At 39.9% G+C, this 17,244-nt stretch overlaps 1 protein-coding gene across 1 annotated transcript in view; it reads right to left on the minus strand.

Moving 5' to 3' along the window:
- Positions 1 to 3,681: 3,681 nt before the first annotated feature.
- The window catches only part of TACR3 (tachykinin receptor 3), a 65,595-nt gene continuing 52,032 nt past the window's right edge, over positions 3,682 to 17,244 (minus strand). Inside the window, exons 4-5 of the mRNA XM_005287868.3 lie at positions 5,965 to 6,161; positions 3,682 to 4,613 (exon numbers count right to left, since the gene is read on the minus strand). Of these exons, the coding sequence (XP_005287925.1) occupies positions 4,298 to 4,613; positions 5,965 to 6,161 (513 nt within the window). The 3' untranslated portion in view covers positions 3,682 to 4,297. The remainder of the gene's footprint in view (positions 4,614 to 5,964; positions 6,162 to 17,244) is intronic.

A 17,244-nucleotide genomic window follows, 5' to 3' on the forward strand; every position in this document is an offset into this window, starting at 1 on the left:
GTCTGGTCCAGAAATTAATGGGAGTTTTTCCTTTGATGTCAATGGGCTTTGGATCTGGTCCTTGCAGGGAAGGGCATATGTGACACTGGAACTGCAAGTTACTATATTTTTATAATTTTCTAATATAAAAGAGTAATGGTTTCTTTAAATGACTTCTGTATTCACCTTTGGAATTAAGTTGTTGGGGTTAATGTAAAAGATGCCTTAATAGGGGATCACAATAATGCAAAATTTCTCCATCTTGTACACATTTCTTCCCCGCACACTACAGCTCTGAGTTGGCTTGTTTTCTGTGACACAAAGTCAAGGCTCATTGTTGACTCGTTTAGTTAAATCCTGAATTTCTAGTGTATATGAATACCTGGCAGAAGTCAAGCACACATCTAACATCTCTTAGGAGTATGTTTTGCTCCTAAAGAACCTCTGAGCCAGATTCTTATCTCAAATATTCCAGTTTAAATCCTGAATAACGCCACTGCAGTCAGTGTAGTTACCTTAGACCTGGAGTAACTGAGATCAGAATTTGGCCTTCTTCTATTCTTTAGGGATAGTTTGGGGATGGTTTTCTTTCACTGGGGAAATTGTCTCCTTTTTATCCTAGGAAAAATGGCACAAATATCCTTTTCATTGTTTTGTTCAGAAAGATAGTTTTATCTGTTTTAGGTAAAAGCAAACATCACAACATGGCATACTGACCTTTCTGCTTTGAATTTTTTCTTCTTTATTTGTGTATCTCAGTTCAAAATCCTTAGGAGAAATCCTGACCCCATTGAAATCAATGCCAAAGCTTCCATTGACTTCATTGGAGCCAGGACTTCTCCCTTAGCTACCAGAACAGTGAGCTACAGTACATTCACCTAAGCTAATACAAAAAATACACCTCAAAAAGATCTTTGTTGTTACTGCCAAGCCTTAGCTGATGATTCTGCTTAAACTAAGTAGCAATATTTTAATTTTAATTAAATATCATATAATGTATTTTATTAAGAAGCTGATGGTTCCATTATAATTTAATCTGTTTTTTAAAAAGACATTAACTGTAGACTTTTCCTGACATTTACATTTTATCTTGTACAATTCCACAATTGAAAACAATAGTATTTTTTTAAAGTTACCAAACATACTTGTACAAATAAAATATATATAAAGTACACATATTAATGTTTTTAACAAACTTCAAAGTTTCCTGAAGTGTAATATCCATTGTGTCCTTGCTCTGAATTACTGTATTCTGCTTCAATATAAGATAGTATTTATTCTTAATCATACTTCTATCACACACTCAACTCTTTAGTCTTTATGCATATTAATAAACTTTTGGTTTTGTGTGATAGAAGTACTGTATGATTAAAAATAGATACTATGGATATTATAGAAAAGATTCTGTATATTATAAAAAAGAATTGTATTTGTTCCAGATCACTCCAGATGTGTATGAAGTGGATATGGATCTAAATTCTGTCACACACTAATACTTCTGGACTATACGATAGTTCTTGTTAAAGAAAAATGGAAAAATTCTGATATTAAAGCCATTAAGGGGTTATGTTCATGGTTAAGTGTGTTGGTAATGGCCAGCCTGAACAATGATAATATTGGATTCTCTAATGACTTCCTAATGTGCTGTTGTCTCATCCACCTTGTCTAAGTATCAGATGTCTTAGAAATTTCTCTTGCTGTCCAGTAACTATAGGACTGAGATGTTAAAGATTCAGGATTGGCAAATTTATGGTCTGATCTCCAAGGTTCAGAATGTCTCTTAAACGGTGCTGAGCGCCAATCCTGAACCTTTTACTCAGTTCTTATTCAAGCAATTAGACTTTGCAGTCTTCAGTGGCAGTTTACCTGAATAAGGACAGGTTAAAAACTGGATACAGATTTCAAGATTTGGCCCAGTGATTTCAGTGGAAAATGTGGGTGTGCAGCTCTCAAGAGGTACTCAGCTCCTTGGGCTTTTACCACAGTAGATAATTTTAAAAAGAATACTTTTTAATCTAATATAAAAAGATAGTATGCTTAGATTTGTTTCATATTTACAAACGAGCTTCCAAAAATGTGATCACAAGATTTCTACGTGCACCCATAAGAATGCACATTATTGAAGGAAATGTATATTTGGAAAACTATTGTCTATGAGGACAAATTTCTAAACACTGGGATCTGTTTTTTGCCTCTACAATTTGCAGGTGCAAGTAGCTGCAGGCTCCCTGTAGATAGGTTGTACCCACAAATTTTGTACTAACGGGAGCTATCAGGTAGTTAGACATTTAAATGATTGATTTATTCTATTTTGTGGGTGCAGAAACAGAGCCACAGTAAAGACTGGATTCCAAAGTAAGCCCTTAGAGTTCAATGAACAGCACTGCAATTCTCTGAAGCACTATGGAGACCTTCATGATGGATATTTTTTCATATGCCATAAACCTCACACACATTTCTCAAATGATTGTTGGAATCATGTTTCCAGCGTAAGAGCCATACCCAAGTGTATTAGGATTAGGCTACCATTCATCCCTGACTCAGGCTTTAATCTGGAGTTCAAGTTTTGGGTTTGGAGTCAATTGTGCCAAAATCCTGCGAACTGTTTTTAGCACAAAATGATGGAAAAACTGGTAAGATGACGTGATCTCAAAAGAGTTCTCTTTTATCTTGAATCAAAATATCATAATACGTTGGGTCAAAATCTTGCAAGGAAAAGCTGCTTGTGTGAGAGATTAGTCATATCTGAAACTGCACTGAAGAATACACCCTTTATGGTTTGGGATTCAACCCAAACCAAAACTGAGTTTGTATCTGGGGACAGAGCAAGCAAACTATATTTATTACAATCACTGTTTTGCTTTTGCAGGAAAACAGATATCTGACCATAAGCTTCACTTGTCTGAATTTAATTATGTATACAAGTTGGCTGACAGTCAAAATGAATACAAATGCAGTTATGTATTTTTATGTCTGTCTAGTAAGGCATTAATTTGCAATGTCTTACTGAGGAAGTGGCTCTTCATACTTCAGTGGGAGAACATTGATCCATATTTAACAAAGATCTCTTGATACAGACTGTGTTTTCTGATCTTCACTTTGAGGTTGTAGTCTGGTGTACCTACTGAAAGACACTCCAACGGTGGGTCAAATAAGTCCTACTGGCCTCACACAAGGTGTCAAGTATCAGAGGGGTAGTCTGAATCTTTAAAAAGCAACAGAGGGTCCTGTGGCACCTTTAAGGGTAGGTCTACACTTACCTCCGGGTCCGGTGGCAAGCAATCGATCTTCTGGTATCGATTTATCGCGTCTTGTCTAGACGATCCCGGAAGTGCTCGCCGTCGATGCCGGTACTTCCGCTCGGCAAGAGGAGTACGCAGCATTGACGGGGGAGCCTGCCTGCCGCGTCTGGACCCGCGGTAAGTTCGAACTAAGGTACTTAGAAGACGTTGCGTACCTTAGTTCAAAGTGGGGGGGGTTAGTGTGGACCAGGCCTAAGACTAACAGAAGTATTGGAGCATAAGCTTTCATGGGTGAATGCCCGCGTCTTGCGTCTGAAGTGGGCATTCACCCAGGAAAGCTTATGCTCCAATACTTCTGTTAGTCTTAAAGGTGCCACAGGACCCTCTGTCACACAAGGTGGTATTCCTTCATGTACAGGGGCCAGAACAAGGCCTATGAACTACTTAAACCCTATTTTGGGGGTTGAGTTTGTCTTAAATGGGATTAAAGTGGTGCACAGTTTGACCTCTGCACAGAGCTGAATCCCATCCACATTGACTTCAATAGGATCACTCACATGAGTTTGTACAACAGCAGACTGGATTTGGAACTTATCAGGACTTGATACAAAAGGAATTTTTAACCCAATCTTATGTAACTTTCCTCCTGTAGAATTCACAGATAATATAAAAATTCAGTAAAGTTTGAACTGTAGTTATTTTGAAGTTGTCTGGTTACATTTCGGTCAGTGAAACTTAAATATCAGTAAGTCAGCTATAGGTCAGCATTTGATCCTAATGAACGAGCAAGAGTTTTATGTTGTAATGTTTTAAATAATTCTTACAAACATTTCCATGTACAAGATGCCACTCTGTTTTCATACTCATGTAAACAGACGTCTTATAGTTCCTCTTTTTTTCCAAAGCACAAACATAAGCCGGGCCAGTAAGTCATATGGTATTTACAACAAGGGTTCATCGACTGAATCTTGACTGCCATCCTGTAGCTTGGATATTGGTTCTAAAGTAGAATAGTATTGTCTCTTTTCATGTACAATACTGCTCTTTTCACACCCATCACAAATTTACCCAGAGCCTTAAGAATACTCATCCACGGATGTATAGGGTGAGCTGATAAAACTCGAGGTTGTAGAGGTGGTTTTGGAATTCCTGCGTGAACAGCCATTGAAGCTTGTGTCCCGCGAAGCAGCTCTTTTCTTACGGGTGGACTTGGAATGATCTCCATCATTGGGGTCAAACACTACTGTTGTGCTAGACTCCATTCTGGATACAGTGTACAAGCTACTTTGTCTGGTGGGATGAAACCTGGCTGCCTTGAGCTCCAGCTCATCATAGCTAGACACTTCGATAAATGGGCACCAACGGAATGCTCTCTTGAAACCAGCTCGGAATCTGAGAAGAAAGATACTTGGTGAAAGCATTCATAGGCAACACGTGGGGGGGGGCATGCACGGTGAAGTGCAGCCCCCCCATATTTCTGCTCAGCCTTCCAGGGGGGAGAGAGAGAGGGGCTCTGTACTTCTACTGCACCTGCCCCTTCTACTGCACATTCGGCCCCTGTCCCTGGCAGCCGGGTCTGGGCGGGGAGCATAAGGGGTGGGACAGAGTCACTTCTCAGGCTGGCTGAGTGTGGCCGCTCCGGATCGTTGCCTCTGTGCAGCACAACTGCTGCCTGAGAGACAGCCTGTCTGGGAAGGTGGCAGCTACCTGCTCCCTCTGCTACCCGCCCGGGCCTAACACGTTTCTGGTTTGCTCAGACCTTGGCCCTGGCAGCCTGACCCAGGCGGGGAGTGGAGGGGGTGGGCCACCGCCTCCCCAGGCAGGTTCTCTCTCAAGCTCTTGATGGTTTTAATTCAGTAATACTAATGAAAACACTGAAAAATTAGCAGATATGTAAAAGTAGAGGCAGTATCATATGTGAAGAAGTGTAATGGCACACATTCTGAATAGTACTTATTTAGACCCTGATCCTGCAGTCTGATCCAGGCAAGGTGACTCATGCCCATAAAGAGTCCCTTAAACAATCGTGGCCTGATTTTTAAAAGGGTAAGCATCCACAAATCCCAGTGAAGTTAACTGCAAATGCAGCCCCCTTGAAAATAAAAACCTAGGAGTATGTGTGACTTTTTTCCCCCAGCATCTCCAACTACATATGCTTCAGTACTGAGTAATAAAGCTATGAACATTCATTTTATCATCCGATTCAGACTGCAATGTATAATAGAAATATTGTGATGTGATCAATAATACCTCAATAAAAGCTTTATTTTAAATTGCATTCTGACCACCCACCTCGTAAAGTCATACTATAAGTATCTTTGGAGTAATGATTAGTTAGTGGTGTATGCCACAATTTATATATGTTTGCTAACAGCAAAGCAACCTTAATTTACATTTGGTGTATTTTAAACAATTAGGGCCTGGTTCTGCAAGCCCTTACAAGTGGAACTTCCATTGATTTTATTAGCCGTTCTGCATGTGGAATGTGGCAGGCGGACTAAGCCCCCCAAGGCTAAATTTTGCTCTTACATTTGTCAATGCCACAAGTGTTCATTGAAAGAATAGTATTAGCATTGAACAGAAACCTGAAGGAGGCTTTCACCTCACATGATATATATTTTTTTCTCTCATTGGGAATCTTTACTATTGAAGTGAAAATTATTCTGCCTTTTTCACATTCAAATCATTTATATTCTGGCTAAGCTCACCCCCCTCCCCCAATAGTTTCATAATTCTCTCTTACCTCTTATTAAGGCAGCAGTAGATAATGGGATTGTACATTGTGGAGCTCATGGCCAGCCAAAAGCTGGCTAGGTAGATTTGCTGAATATATTTCCACCGATTTAAGTGTTGGTAGATCCCAGTAACTATGAAGTAAATGTGGTAGGGCAACCAGCAGATTGCAAATGTCAACACAACGACAATCATCATTTTTACCACCTGAAAGAAGGAAGCAATAAGGCCATTTTATTATATATGTTTTCTTGCTTCGTACCTAGTACAAAGGTGTCCATATCACAAGCACCACTAAAGCTAGCACCAATTGGATCTCTTCTTGATAGTCTCCCTATTAAAGTTAGTGAAGTTGAAGCAGGGATGAACATTTTTTAACAGCATTTTTGTTTTTACTCTGAATTACTTGTTTCCATTTTTCTCTGGAGAACAGCATCCTTCTCAATAATAGTATGAGAGACTTTTATAGCATTATCCACATTGAACTTTGTACCAAAAATTGACACTTAGTGACTGAAGCTTGGACTTGTTCAATATTATCATTTTCCTAGGTCATTAGCCATAGAATAAGGTTATCCTATTTTTCATTTAGCCACCCCTGCATGCCCTTTATTGCCCCAAAGTCTGTTGTAGAGAAGAGATTCCTCTCTAACTGCTAAATAACTTTATCCCTTGCTAGTAAATGGGACTTGAGCGAGCAGTGACCAGCAGGGAATGCCCACCAGCAGTAATCTGCATTCTTAATTTAGTTTCAGATGGCGTACATCCAGAAGTAGGACAGGTTGGTGATCTTCATCATCTTCCCTGGTTTTGTGTGGCATCGCAGCCCCCAAATCACAATAAAAGATAAATGAAGAGAAGCTTTGGTCAGTGTGAAAGGCAAGGAGAGAAAGTCATGCAAGACAGAGGAAGTAAGCATTAAACAAAAGTGTTTCTAGCTGGCCATCTTGCCCTCTTCAGCTATAGAAATTGCCAGACCAGTCATTCTCAACACACAGTGACAGAAATAAGCATGGTAGATTTTATTTTGTGTGTATAAAATGAAAACTGGCCTGATTAAGCTTATACTGTAAATCTGTTGGCCATGTATATGTATGTATGTTACAAGGAGAACTGGGATTGCCACCTATACTTTAGGTTGCCTGTCACTTCCCATTATAAAGACCCTGTTTCCAGTTGCTTTCAACTTTGCCAAACTTTAAGCACTAGAGTTGAAATTTTTCAGGTCAAGTGTCTCTCTCATGTTGGTTTTTTTCTTTTCTTTTTTTTTTTTTTTTCTTTTTTTTTTTTTTTTTGAAAGCTTCAGCTCAGACTGTTCAACCTTAATCCAGCCCTGTGGTACATGCACAATGGTACAGATTGTAATTACATGAATACATGCTCACGTTTTTCACACACAAATTACTTTTCATTAAATTTCTGCAACCAGATTCAGCAGGCTACCACAGAAATATTGTGTTGAAACAATCATAGTTCAGATTGGGTTATATTTCATTCTTTTTTGGACATACTTTCCAGCTGTTCATCTGTGATGAAATTACTTCTGCAACTATAAATTGTATTGCTAGAAGACTTGGTGCATACTTTCACCACATCTTAGCATCGGATCCCCTGATTTTCAGAAGGGCCTCCACTTGGCCTCCAGTTTTGCATCCACATTTTTATGCCTGTATGAAACTATTGTTATTTGAATTTGCAGGCATATTTCATGGCACTTAAATGTCTAATTATTTGCAACCAAAATTAATCAGCTAAAAACCTGATACAATGAATATTTTAATAAAATGTGCCCATAAAATTACCCCTGAAAATATTTACCAGTGGATCAAAATAGTTGGAAAATGGGAGGCTACTAATGAAAATCAGACCTCAGTTCTTTACAGTCTAAAAAGTCAACTCAATATGTATGCAAACAATCCATCTACACAATGCTTGAGAAACTGAAGAAGCAGAGCTTTTCAGTACTGTAATGTATTTGGTTTAAACTGGCTGCACACTGTGATTCTCATACCCTGGAGCTGCAGGAATTGCTACAACAGTAACATTACAGGTTACCAATTCTGGCATCACTAAAATGTGTTAGCTCCACAATTTCCAGAGAAAGTAGCCTTTCTGTTTCTAACACCTAAGCTGTTACAAAAGCAGGTTAATGTGTAGACACTTAAAGGGCAAGTCAAGCCTCTCTACGGGAGTTGCCGATTTAAAAGATTGTCGGAAGGTCTCCTGAAAAAACACAAATAAGCCAGTGAATGCAGGGCCAGCTTAAAAACCTGTTGCTGTCTCTGCCTTGAATTTTGGTAATGATTCCAGATGCACAAATTTGTTCTTAATGAAAGACAAAACTACTATGAGACAGGTCTATAAAATCATGACTGGTATTGAGAAAGTAAATAAGGAAGGGTTATTTACTCCTTCTCATAACACAAGAACTAGGGGCCACCAAATTAAATTAATAGGCAGCAGGTTTAAAACAAATAAAAGGAAGTATTTTTTTCACATAACACACAGTCAATCTGTGGAACTCCTTGCCAGAGGATGTTGTGAAGGCCAAGACTATAGCAGGGTTCAAAAAAGAAACTAGCTAAATTCATGGAGGTTAGGTCCATCAATAGCTATTAGCCAGGATGGGCAGGGATGGTGTTCTTAGTCTCTGTTTGCCAGAAGCTGGGAATGGGTGACAGGGGGTGGATCACTTGATGATTACCTGTTCTGTTCATTCCCTCTGGGGCATCTGGCATTGGTCACTGTCAGAAGACAGGATACTGGGCTCGATGCACCTTTGGTCTGACCCAGTATGCCCATTCTTATGTTCTACTTGAAAGTGAGAAGATCTGATATTCCTCTCACACTAGAGTATATCATGAGTAGTTTCTCTAAAGTCAATGGAAATGTATGTTGTGTATGGTCTACAGAAGATGTACACTGGGTTTTGGGATGTTGCCAGAAACTTGTAAAAGGGGCATTTTAAGAGAGAAAAAAATCTCACCTATGTCACATAATACTCAAGCAAAAAAGGCCCCATTTTCCAAGGAAAAAAATCTTTGCTTTTAAAATTGAGCATAATTTTGCATTTTTTTTGCATATTTACAATATGAAAAACAGACATTTCATTGACATTTTGCGTAAAGTGAAAACTGGGGAGTGGGAGGTGTTCCAAGACTTCATGAAATGAAAGCGTGAAAAAGTTTACACTCAGAAATCTGCCCTGCTCTGTAAAATGGAGGAGGTTATAATTCTATAGGGAATCAGGCATGTCAGTTCACCTGCAAATATACTCCTACCTCCTTACCTGGTGAAACACATCATCACATCGCTATTGGGAAAGGCAGGAGTATCAAAGGAAGAAAGGATCAAAGGGAGTTGAAATGGAAGGGAGGGGAATGTGGATATATTGGGACAGAAGGGGAAGGCATGGGGGAAATGGAGATGAAAGCTAATTTGGAAAGGAGCAGGAAGAGAGAGGATTACAGTGAAAAGACAAAGTGAAACATTTCCCACAAAATATAGGTTACATTCAAGTAACGGTATGAACAAGATTTGCTTGCTTTTCAAACCCTCTCCCTTTGCAAACATGGTAATCTCTCATTAATGAATGATACAACAAAGGAAAAAAGCAGCTAAGAGCAAAACATGCATATTAAGAAGATAGATACATTGAAATATTGTATTGTCAGGAATGCAGGTGCTCAAACTCGGGGTGCATACTCCATGATTTGAATAGCAATGTTAGATTCTCTTCATTCAGTATTAACTGTATATATAAAAAACAAAATGTAATCCACTATAACTCGTTGTGTGAATCCATTCAGTCCTCTTGCTCTATCCAAATACCATTAGATGTAGGTGTTTCTCTCCTTGACAGTGACTGGTAGCTAACAAATAGGATCTACATTCATGGTTTATAAATACGATGCCTCTTAGTTTGACTCAGTTTAATGAAAAGTCCTGAAAAGAAGAAACTCTGGCATGAGCTCCAGCAAAGAGTTAAGATAGAGCACAAGAAGAAGAGTGAAACAGTACTTGTACCTAATTTTCCCCAATCTCCAGATTATACCTACACTAGAAATTTTATCAAAAAATCCCTCTGGTGCTATTACTTATTCAGCTCCAGAGGAGAAGAAAGCATGTTAATAATTTTGTTATTTGAATTGTATAGAGTGCATCTGGCAATACAGAATTCAGTTTATTTTCTTTCTTTTTAATATGTATGTTTTGCTCTTTTTTGATAAACTGCCATTTCAGCTGCTTTTTTCCTTTGTTCCATATTGTGTTACATTCATTAATGACTGATTGCCATTTGTGCAGATGGAAAGGATTTTCATGAAGCAAGCAAGCCAGGAAAGTACATGACTTCTCACTTCTACATAATCTCTTGGCCAGACGCTCAACCCTATTCTAGCTGCTATGTGCTGTCCTGCCACCACAAATCACTCAGAAACCGGTGGGTCCAGCTACCAGTGGTTTCCACCAGTGTAGACTCCTAGCTGTTGAACAGTCCCCTGTGCTGGAGGGTAGTTGGGTATGCTTTGAGAAATCCTGAGGTTGTGAGCAGAGCTGGTAGGAAATTCTTTTCCTCATGAAAAATGTTGATAATTATTTTTTTCCATTTTTGTCAAAAATTTTGGTGAAATATCAAAACCTGAAAACTTTTCAATTTTGAGGTGTTTGTTTTTTTGATGAATTTTCCAATTTGTCTACAGAAAACAGGAACTTTCAGTGAAAAATTCTGTTTAGTTGAAAACCCAGTCTTCCATTGAAAAACAGTTCAACCAGCCTTCGCTGGGAGAGATATTTGCTTTACCTCCCTCAGCTGCTCTGACTGTATCTCCACCATACCTGAGTATCTAACTCTTATGACACATCTGCATAAAGACAATGTGAATAATGCAGGATTTCCTATAAAGAAAATCCACATTTGTTATATTACTTAGGGCTGATCTTGCAGATCCTCAGTCAGGAGAGTAATCCTTACTCATGCAAGGAGTCCCATTGGATTACTCTCATGAGCGCAGCCTTACAGGACCGGCCCTGTCTGAGGAATCAAATAAGGATTTTATTTAAGGGCAATCCTGGACTATTTATACAGATTTCTCACTGAACATGGAGATTATATAAAAATGAGTTAGACTGTGTACTTAGCAGCCTTGCTTACTTCTTAAATCTTTTCCTCGCACAAGTTGCAATTTCTCATCAATCAGCAGTGTGCAACACAGCAAAGGAAAGAGTCAGCTGAAATGTAGTGTATCAAAAAGAACAAAACATGCTTATCTAGTGTGAGCCAGGGTACTTATGGGAGTGAGACTTTGTAGGATCCCCTGCCTTGTGAAATATTTGATGCTATTTCCAAAATGAATGGGAACTAAAGGATTCTGCTAAATTCACAAAGAGCAGCAATGATGTTTGGTTTGTTGTTTTATTATTATTTTATTTGCACACATGGGAAGGGTTAGCCCAGGAATGGCTAGATAAATTAGTCTGGCTGATTCAGATGTAACATACGGCATGTCTATACTATAAACTCAAGTCGACCTACGTTAGGTCGACTTATAGCCAGTGCAGGAATTATGTGGTGGTTCATGTCCACACTGCCCTTCTGTCAGTGGTGCGCATTCTCACCAGGGAGCGCTTCTACCAACTTAAGAGGGACAGTGTGAGGGGCTGCTCTCAGTTCTGCATTCAGCTCCCTGCTGGGAGCCCAGCTGGCCCCCGGCAGGGCCACCCAGAGGATTCAGGGGGCCTGGTGCAAAGCAATTTTGGGGGCCTCTTCCATTAAAAAAAAGTTGCAATACCTGTAGAATACTATATTCTCGTGGGGGCCCCTGTGGGACCCGGGGCTTGGGGCAAATTGCCCCACTTGCCCCCCTCCCCCGGGCTGTCACCCTGGGCTTCTCAGCTCCCTGCACTTTGCTGAGCTACTCAGTATACTTAGAACAAGATTCTTAGGCAGGTCAAAAGCCTCCTTTCCAAACTGCAGTACATCATTTTATTGGCTTTCTGTTGCAAACCTGATTCTGTTATTTCTACGAGGTGAATGGGATTGGATTCTGATTTCATTTGCACCATACTGTGTAACTTCAGCTTCAGTGGAGTTACAAAGATGTAAGTAAGAATCAGGTCCAGTTATTAAAGAACATATCTCTGTAAGTATGTCTTTATTTATCCATTCATGGATTGTTTAGCTAGAATAAAGTGATAAAATTTGCAACATGTATCTTAAGGTTTGTAAGTAAATGGATACTTAAAAGTAAAACTAAATCAAGTGTAGCTTTGCTTTTGATTTTTGCCTTGTTATAGCTATATAGTAGAACCTTCTCATTGTTACTGATGAGATTTTTGCCACAATGATTTTCTAAAAGATAAAACCTGTGCCATTTAAGGTATTAAGAGACATAAAATTTTGATGTCCTATCTCCCTATTTAATAGACAATTTTCTCTCTTGAAGTACTATACTATACCTTTCTTTTGTTTCATCTTTACACTTAACAACCCAGAAGGAAAATTCTTTTGTAATCTGATAAGGTGTATTATTAATGAGATTTCTCATACCCAGAGAAGGTTAAAAGGAACCCCTATGTTACAAAGTGATGAGACTTTTGTCTTTGGTTATGAAAACCAAAATATATGTATCCTGCATGCTTCCTAAATCAAAGAATCATAGTACTTAGATGGAAAACACCTACTAGATCATCAGATCAACTCTCCTTGAAGGGAAGAAATTAATCCACTCTAGAAGTGTTGTGCCACGTGTTTAATTTTCCTTGATTTTGCCATTTTAATTTATTTAACCATTGCTAAAACTAGCCAAAGACAAATTGCTAACTGTATACAATAGCTTGCATTCTTTAATATTTCTCTCTCTCTCTCTCTCTCTCTCTCTCTCTCACACACACACACACACACACACACACACACACACACACACACACACACACACACGTATAATACTTTTAGTGACAGCTGGTTGGTACCGATGACTATATTAAGTTCTTGGAGTGTTTTCAAGGCACCAGTAAGTATGTGTTTCTTCCCTTAAATCTGTCTCGTTCCATCCTTCTGCCTATCTCTTTTTAGGGATAAGGAGAAGGGAAAATACAGCAGCAAATGCAGATTCTTTTCTCTGTCCTCCTACTGTTATTCTCATTTCCTCTTTTCACTATCCCTTCCTCTCCTTCCATTGCTACTTCCTTCCCCCAATCCCCAAGTCATTACCATCAGTGACCAACTCCCAGTGATTGGTGTCTCTTCTCCCATTTCCCCCATTGCTTGCTAACACTTGCCTCTTCATACTCCTAACCCTTGGCTTGAACCTTCCCTTCTCCTCACTAAAGCTAGATTGTGACTTTGCCACAGGCCCTCAGAAAGGGGCGGCAGTTAGTTGCATTGCTCCAGGGCAGACTGGAAGTCAGATAGTTATTCAGAGAGTCACAGTCTGGTTCCTGGTTCCTTCCTCCCTTCCCCCTCTTTAGGGGGAAATAGATTACTTCCACTCACATGCTGGCTGAGCTGCCTTGTCAGGCATGTTTGAGAGGGTGAAGCCAAGGCTCTGCCCATCCTCCACCCCTGGCTACCACATGCTATGCTCTGGGTAGCAAGCCAAAGAAAAAAGGGGGTGTCGTTACACCCCTTTCTGCCATGCACTGTGCATGTAGGATGGACCACAATCTAACCCTTTTTAGATAATTAGCATTTGAGGCCATAATCATTACTCTACTGATGTCAATAGACTTATGCCACAAATGAGATGGTGCTTGAGAAGTCAAACACTGTTGGACATAATAAGGTTTACCATGACTTACTTCCCTCACAATCATTCCTTTATTAGTCCACTGGCCACTTAGTGTTGGTTACATCCAAAATATCAATACAAGCCTATACATCCTTATATTCTGTACCCTAGCAACAATACAGTTATAAGTATTGGCTGAAATACCTACAACAGGTTCAGGCCTAGGTGACACCATCATAGCATGGTGTACTCCAGAGGGGTAAGGAAAAGCTCTGCTGAAAACCCCCTAGAAAACTTTTCTTTTTATACACTGTAACAAACAAGTGATAGCATTGCTGGTTATTGGACCTACGCTAAAGTTAGCTGAAGCAGTTTAGGGCTGCATTCTGCTTTCTTCAAGGTTTTTTACCTTATCTCACACAGCCTATTTTTACCCAGCTACTGGACTGAGCATTTCTTTTCAAAACAAACTTATGTACCTAATTATTTTACCGACCCTAGTACCTAATATACCATGTTTTCTGTATTTCTATTGCTCAGCCCAAACTTTAAATAACACTGGTATTTCCAGGACCACTACAAGTTTAACACAAACAATCCCTCTGTCTCATGATCTCATTCTTTTGATCACATAGTTTGGGCTAATCAGTCATGTCAGAATCCTAACTCAGTTTAAAATGTATAATTCACTCAGAGGTAGTGTGCGCCTATATTCCTATAAACACTGAGACTTTTCACATAATTTTCACAAACTTAGTGATTTAGTTAACTTTTTAGTCTATATCAACAATGCTTTCATGATAATAGTAATGTACGCAGGATGGGAACAGTAAAGAATCACAAGGTTTGAAAGCATAGATAGTCTTTCAATCAGATAAGACAGGTGCCAATTTCGGCACTTCATAAATTGTTTTGTTCTTCTGATTTATAAGCCACTTTCTGCCAGTTTTTTAAATATCTACCTCTACATTCCATTTGAATAACCCAAAAATAAAAGTTCGTGATCAATTTTTTTGCTATTTAAATAGGATTTTCATGTAGACTGGTTTCAGCATCAGCTATGCAACACTTCTGTTTCTTAACTTCATAAATTTGCAATAGTCTCTTACAAATTGTGGTCTTTTTACAAAATAAAAGCCATTCTGACATTTTTAGAAACAGATTTGGCTCCCTGGCATTGTTATACTGCACTTCACTGATGTTGTCTGGTCCTCTGGACTTTTATTAAAGCTAGTGACATCTCTGAGTTTTGCGAAAAGAAAAGTATCCAGTCTGACTCTTTATGAAGTTCTATCACATAGAAAATGCACATAGAATTTCCTCCAGTCTTGATAATTTGCTGTTGGATTTTGCTTAAATGTCACAAACTTGGATTATTCCACAATATAAAGAGGGGGATGGGGGAACTCAAAATGGGCCTTCTGGAATGGCAGTGAGTAAGAAACAAGCAGAAGGAATCAGAAATTAGAGATGTGAAATGTCTATTAGGAAATCTAGTCCATCCCCTGCCAATGCAGGATTGCAGTGTATTCAGAGCTTTTCCTGTTTTTAAATGACTTAAGTGGGAACTGTGTGATGCTCAACTAAGGTGGCTGCTTCTTGATTTAGATCCATTAGACTTGGCTACCTTTTAAATTAAAAATTAAATAGTAATCTTTCTATCACTAAACTTCATATTTAACCCTTGATTATGGGCCAGATGAGTCTCTCTAAGTCAATGAGGGTGCATTGTGTGAAAGTGAATGTAGGATTTGGCCTTGGATCATTATGTCCTCCTTCAAATACTTGAATTAGAAAGTTCAACAGATAAGTTAACTGGAAGCAAGAGGCCAAAACACTCTTCTACGTCACCGAAGAGGAAATCACGTTTACCCAGTTCACAGAATTTATACTTGCTATTTCACAGATAGCAAAAGGTTACTGTTCCTGAGGAAAAAAAGTTAGACTTGAATAGTATTTCACTCCTTGGCTGAAATTAAATCAGAAATCATTAGAGCAGTGGAAGAAATGCAGAGGCTTTCAGTGTAGCCATTTTAGAGGAGAGTGCAGGGTTTGTGACCTGGAAGATGGACTTAATTCAACAAAATTGCTCAGATTTAGAAGATCAAGGAGCTCAAAGAGGAGGGAACATCCTCCATTTTTATGAGTTACCAGAGAAAATAGAGGGAGAAGACCCTATAGCAGGGGTAGGTAACCTATGGCATGCGCGCCGAAGGCGGCACGTGAGCTGATTTAAAGTGGCACTAACACTGCCCAGGTCCTGGCCACCAGTCCAGGGGACTCCGCATTTTAATTTAATTTTAAATGAAGCTTCTTAAACATTTTAAAAACCTTATTTACTTTACATACAACAATAGTTTAGTTATATATTATAGACTTATAGAAAAAGACCTAAAAACATTAAAATTTATTACTGGCACACAAAACCTTAAATTAGAGTGAATAAATGAATACTCGACATACCACTTCTGAAAGGTTGCTGACCCCTGCCTTATAGCGTTTATCTAATCATACCTAAGTGCCAAGTTTTGAATGGCTCAACAGAGTTGTGTGCTGGGGAGGTAGGGGAGGGGAGAAGGCACAACACGTCAATTTTTTCCCAGTGCACCCATGTAGGCATCATCCATAATTTTGCTACTAGAACAGAGGAGAACTAGAAGGGGAACTCTATCATTGCTGATCGTGCTAATCAAGTCATAAGGATCATGTCTAAGGGTATGTCTACACTGCAATCACAGGCTGTGATCACAGCTCTTGTAGACATACCCAAGCTAGATTTAAACTAGGGCAATGAAGCCGTGACAGCATGGGCTTCAGCACAGGCTAGCTCAGGGGTGGCCAACCTGAGCCTGAGAAGGAAACAGAATTTACCAATGTACATTGCCAAAGAGCCACAGTAATACATCAGCAGCCCCCCATCAGCTCCCCGCCCCCTGCTTCCAGCGCCTCACACCCACCAGCAGCCCCACCAGTCAGCGCCTCCCACTCCCTCCCTGCACTTCCCGATCAGCTGTTTCGTGGCATGCAGGAGGCTCTGGGAGGGGTAGGGGTAGGAGCGAGGGCATGGCAGCCTCAGGGGAGGGGGTGGGAAGGGGTGGAGTGAGGGCAGGCCTGTGGCAGAGCCAGGGGTTGAGCAGTGAGCACCCCCCGGCACATTGGAAAGTTGACGCCTGTAGCTCCAGGCCTGGAGTCAGTGCCTATACGAGGAGCCGCATATTAACTTCTGAAGACCCGCATGTGGTTCCGGAGCCATAGGTTGGCCACCCCTGGGCTAGCCACCGGAGAGACTTATACAGGCCACACATAATTCTGTGCTGCCACAGCTTCACTACTTCAGTACCTGAGCCAGCTTGATTAAAGCTAGCTCGGGTGTGTCTACATGACCTGCAATCCCATTACCAAGCCCTGGCAAAAAAGGGAGGGGGAGAACAGCTTATTCACTCTTCAGACACCCACAGTGTCCATTGTAGGCTCATAATACCCCCTCCTGCCATCAGGAGGGCGCATGAGGTGCTATACTTCCTGCAATGTTCCCTAGCTATAAAAGCCATAATTTTGGTCTA

Source organism: Chrysemys picta, chromosome 5 (assembly GCF_011386835.1).
Source record: "Chrysemys picta bellii isolate R12L10 chromosome 5, ASM1138683v2, whole genome shotgun sequence".
Taxonomy (NCBI): Eukaryota; Metazoa; Chordata; order Testudines; family Emydidae; genus Chrysemys; species Chrysemys picta.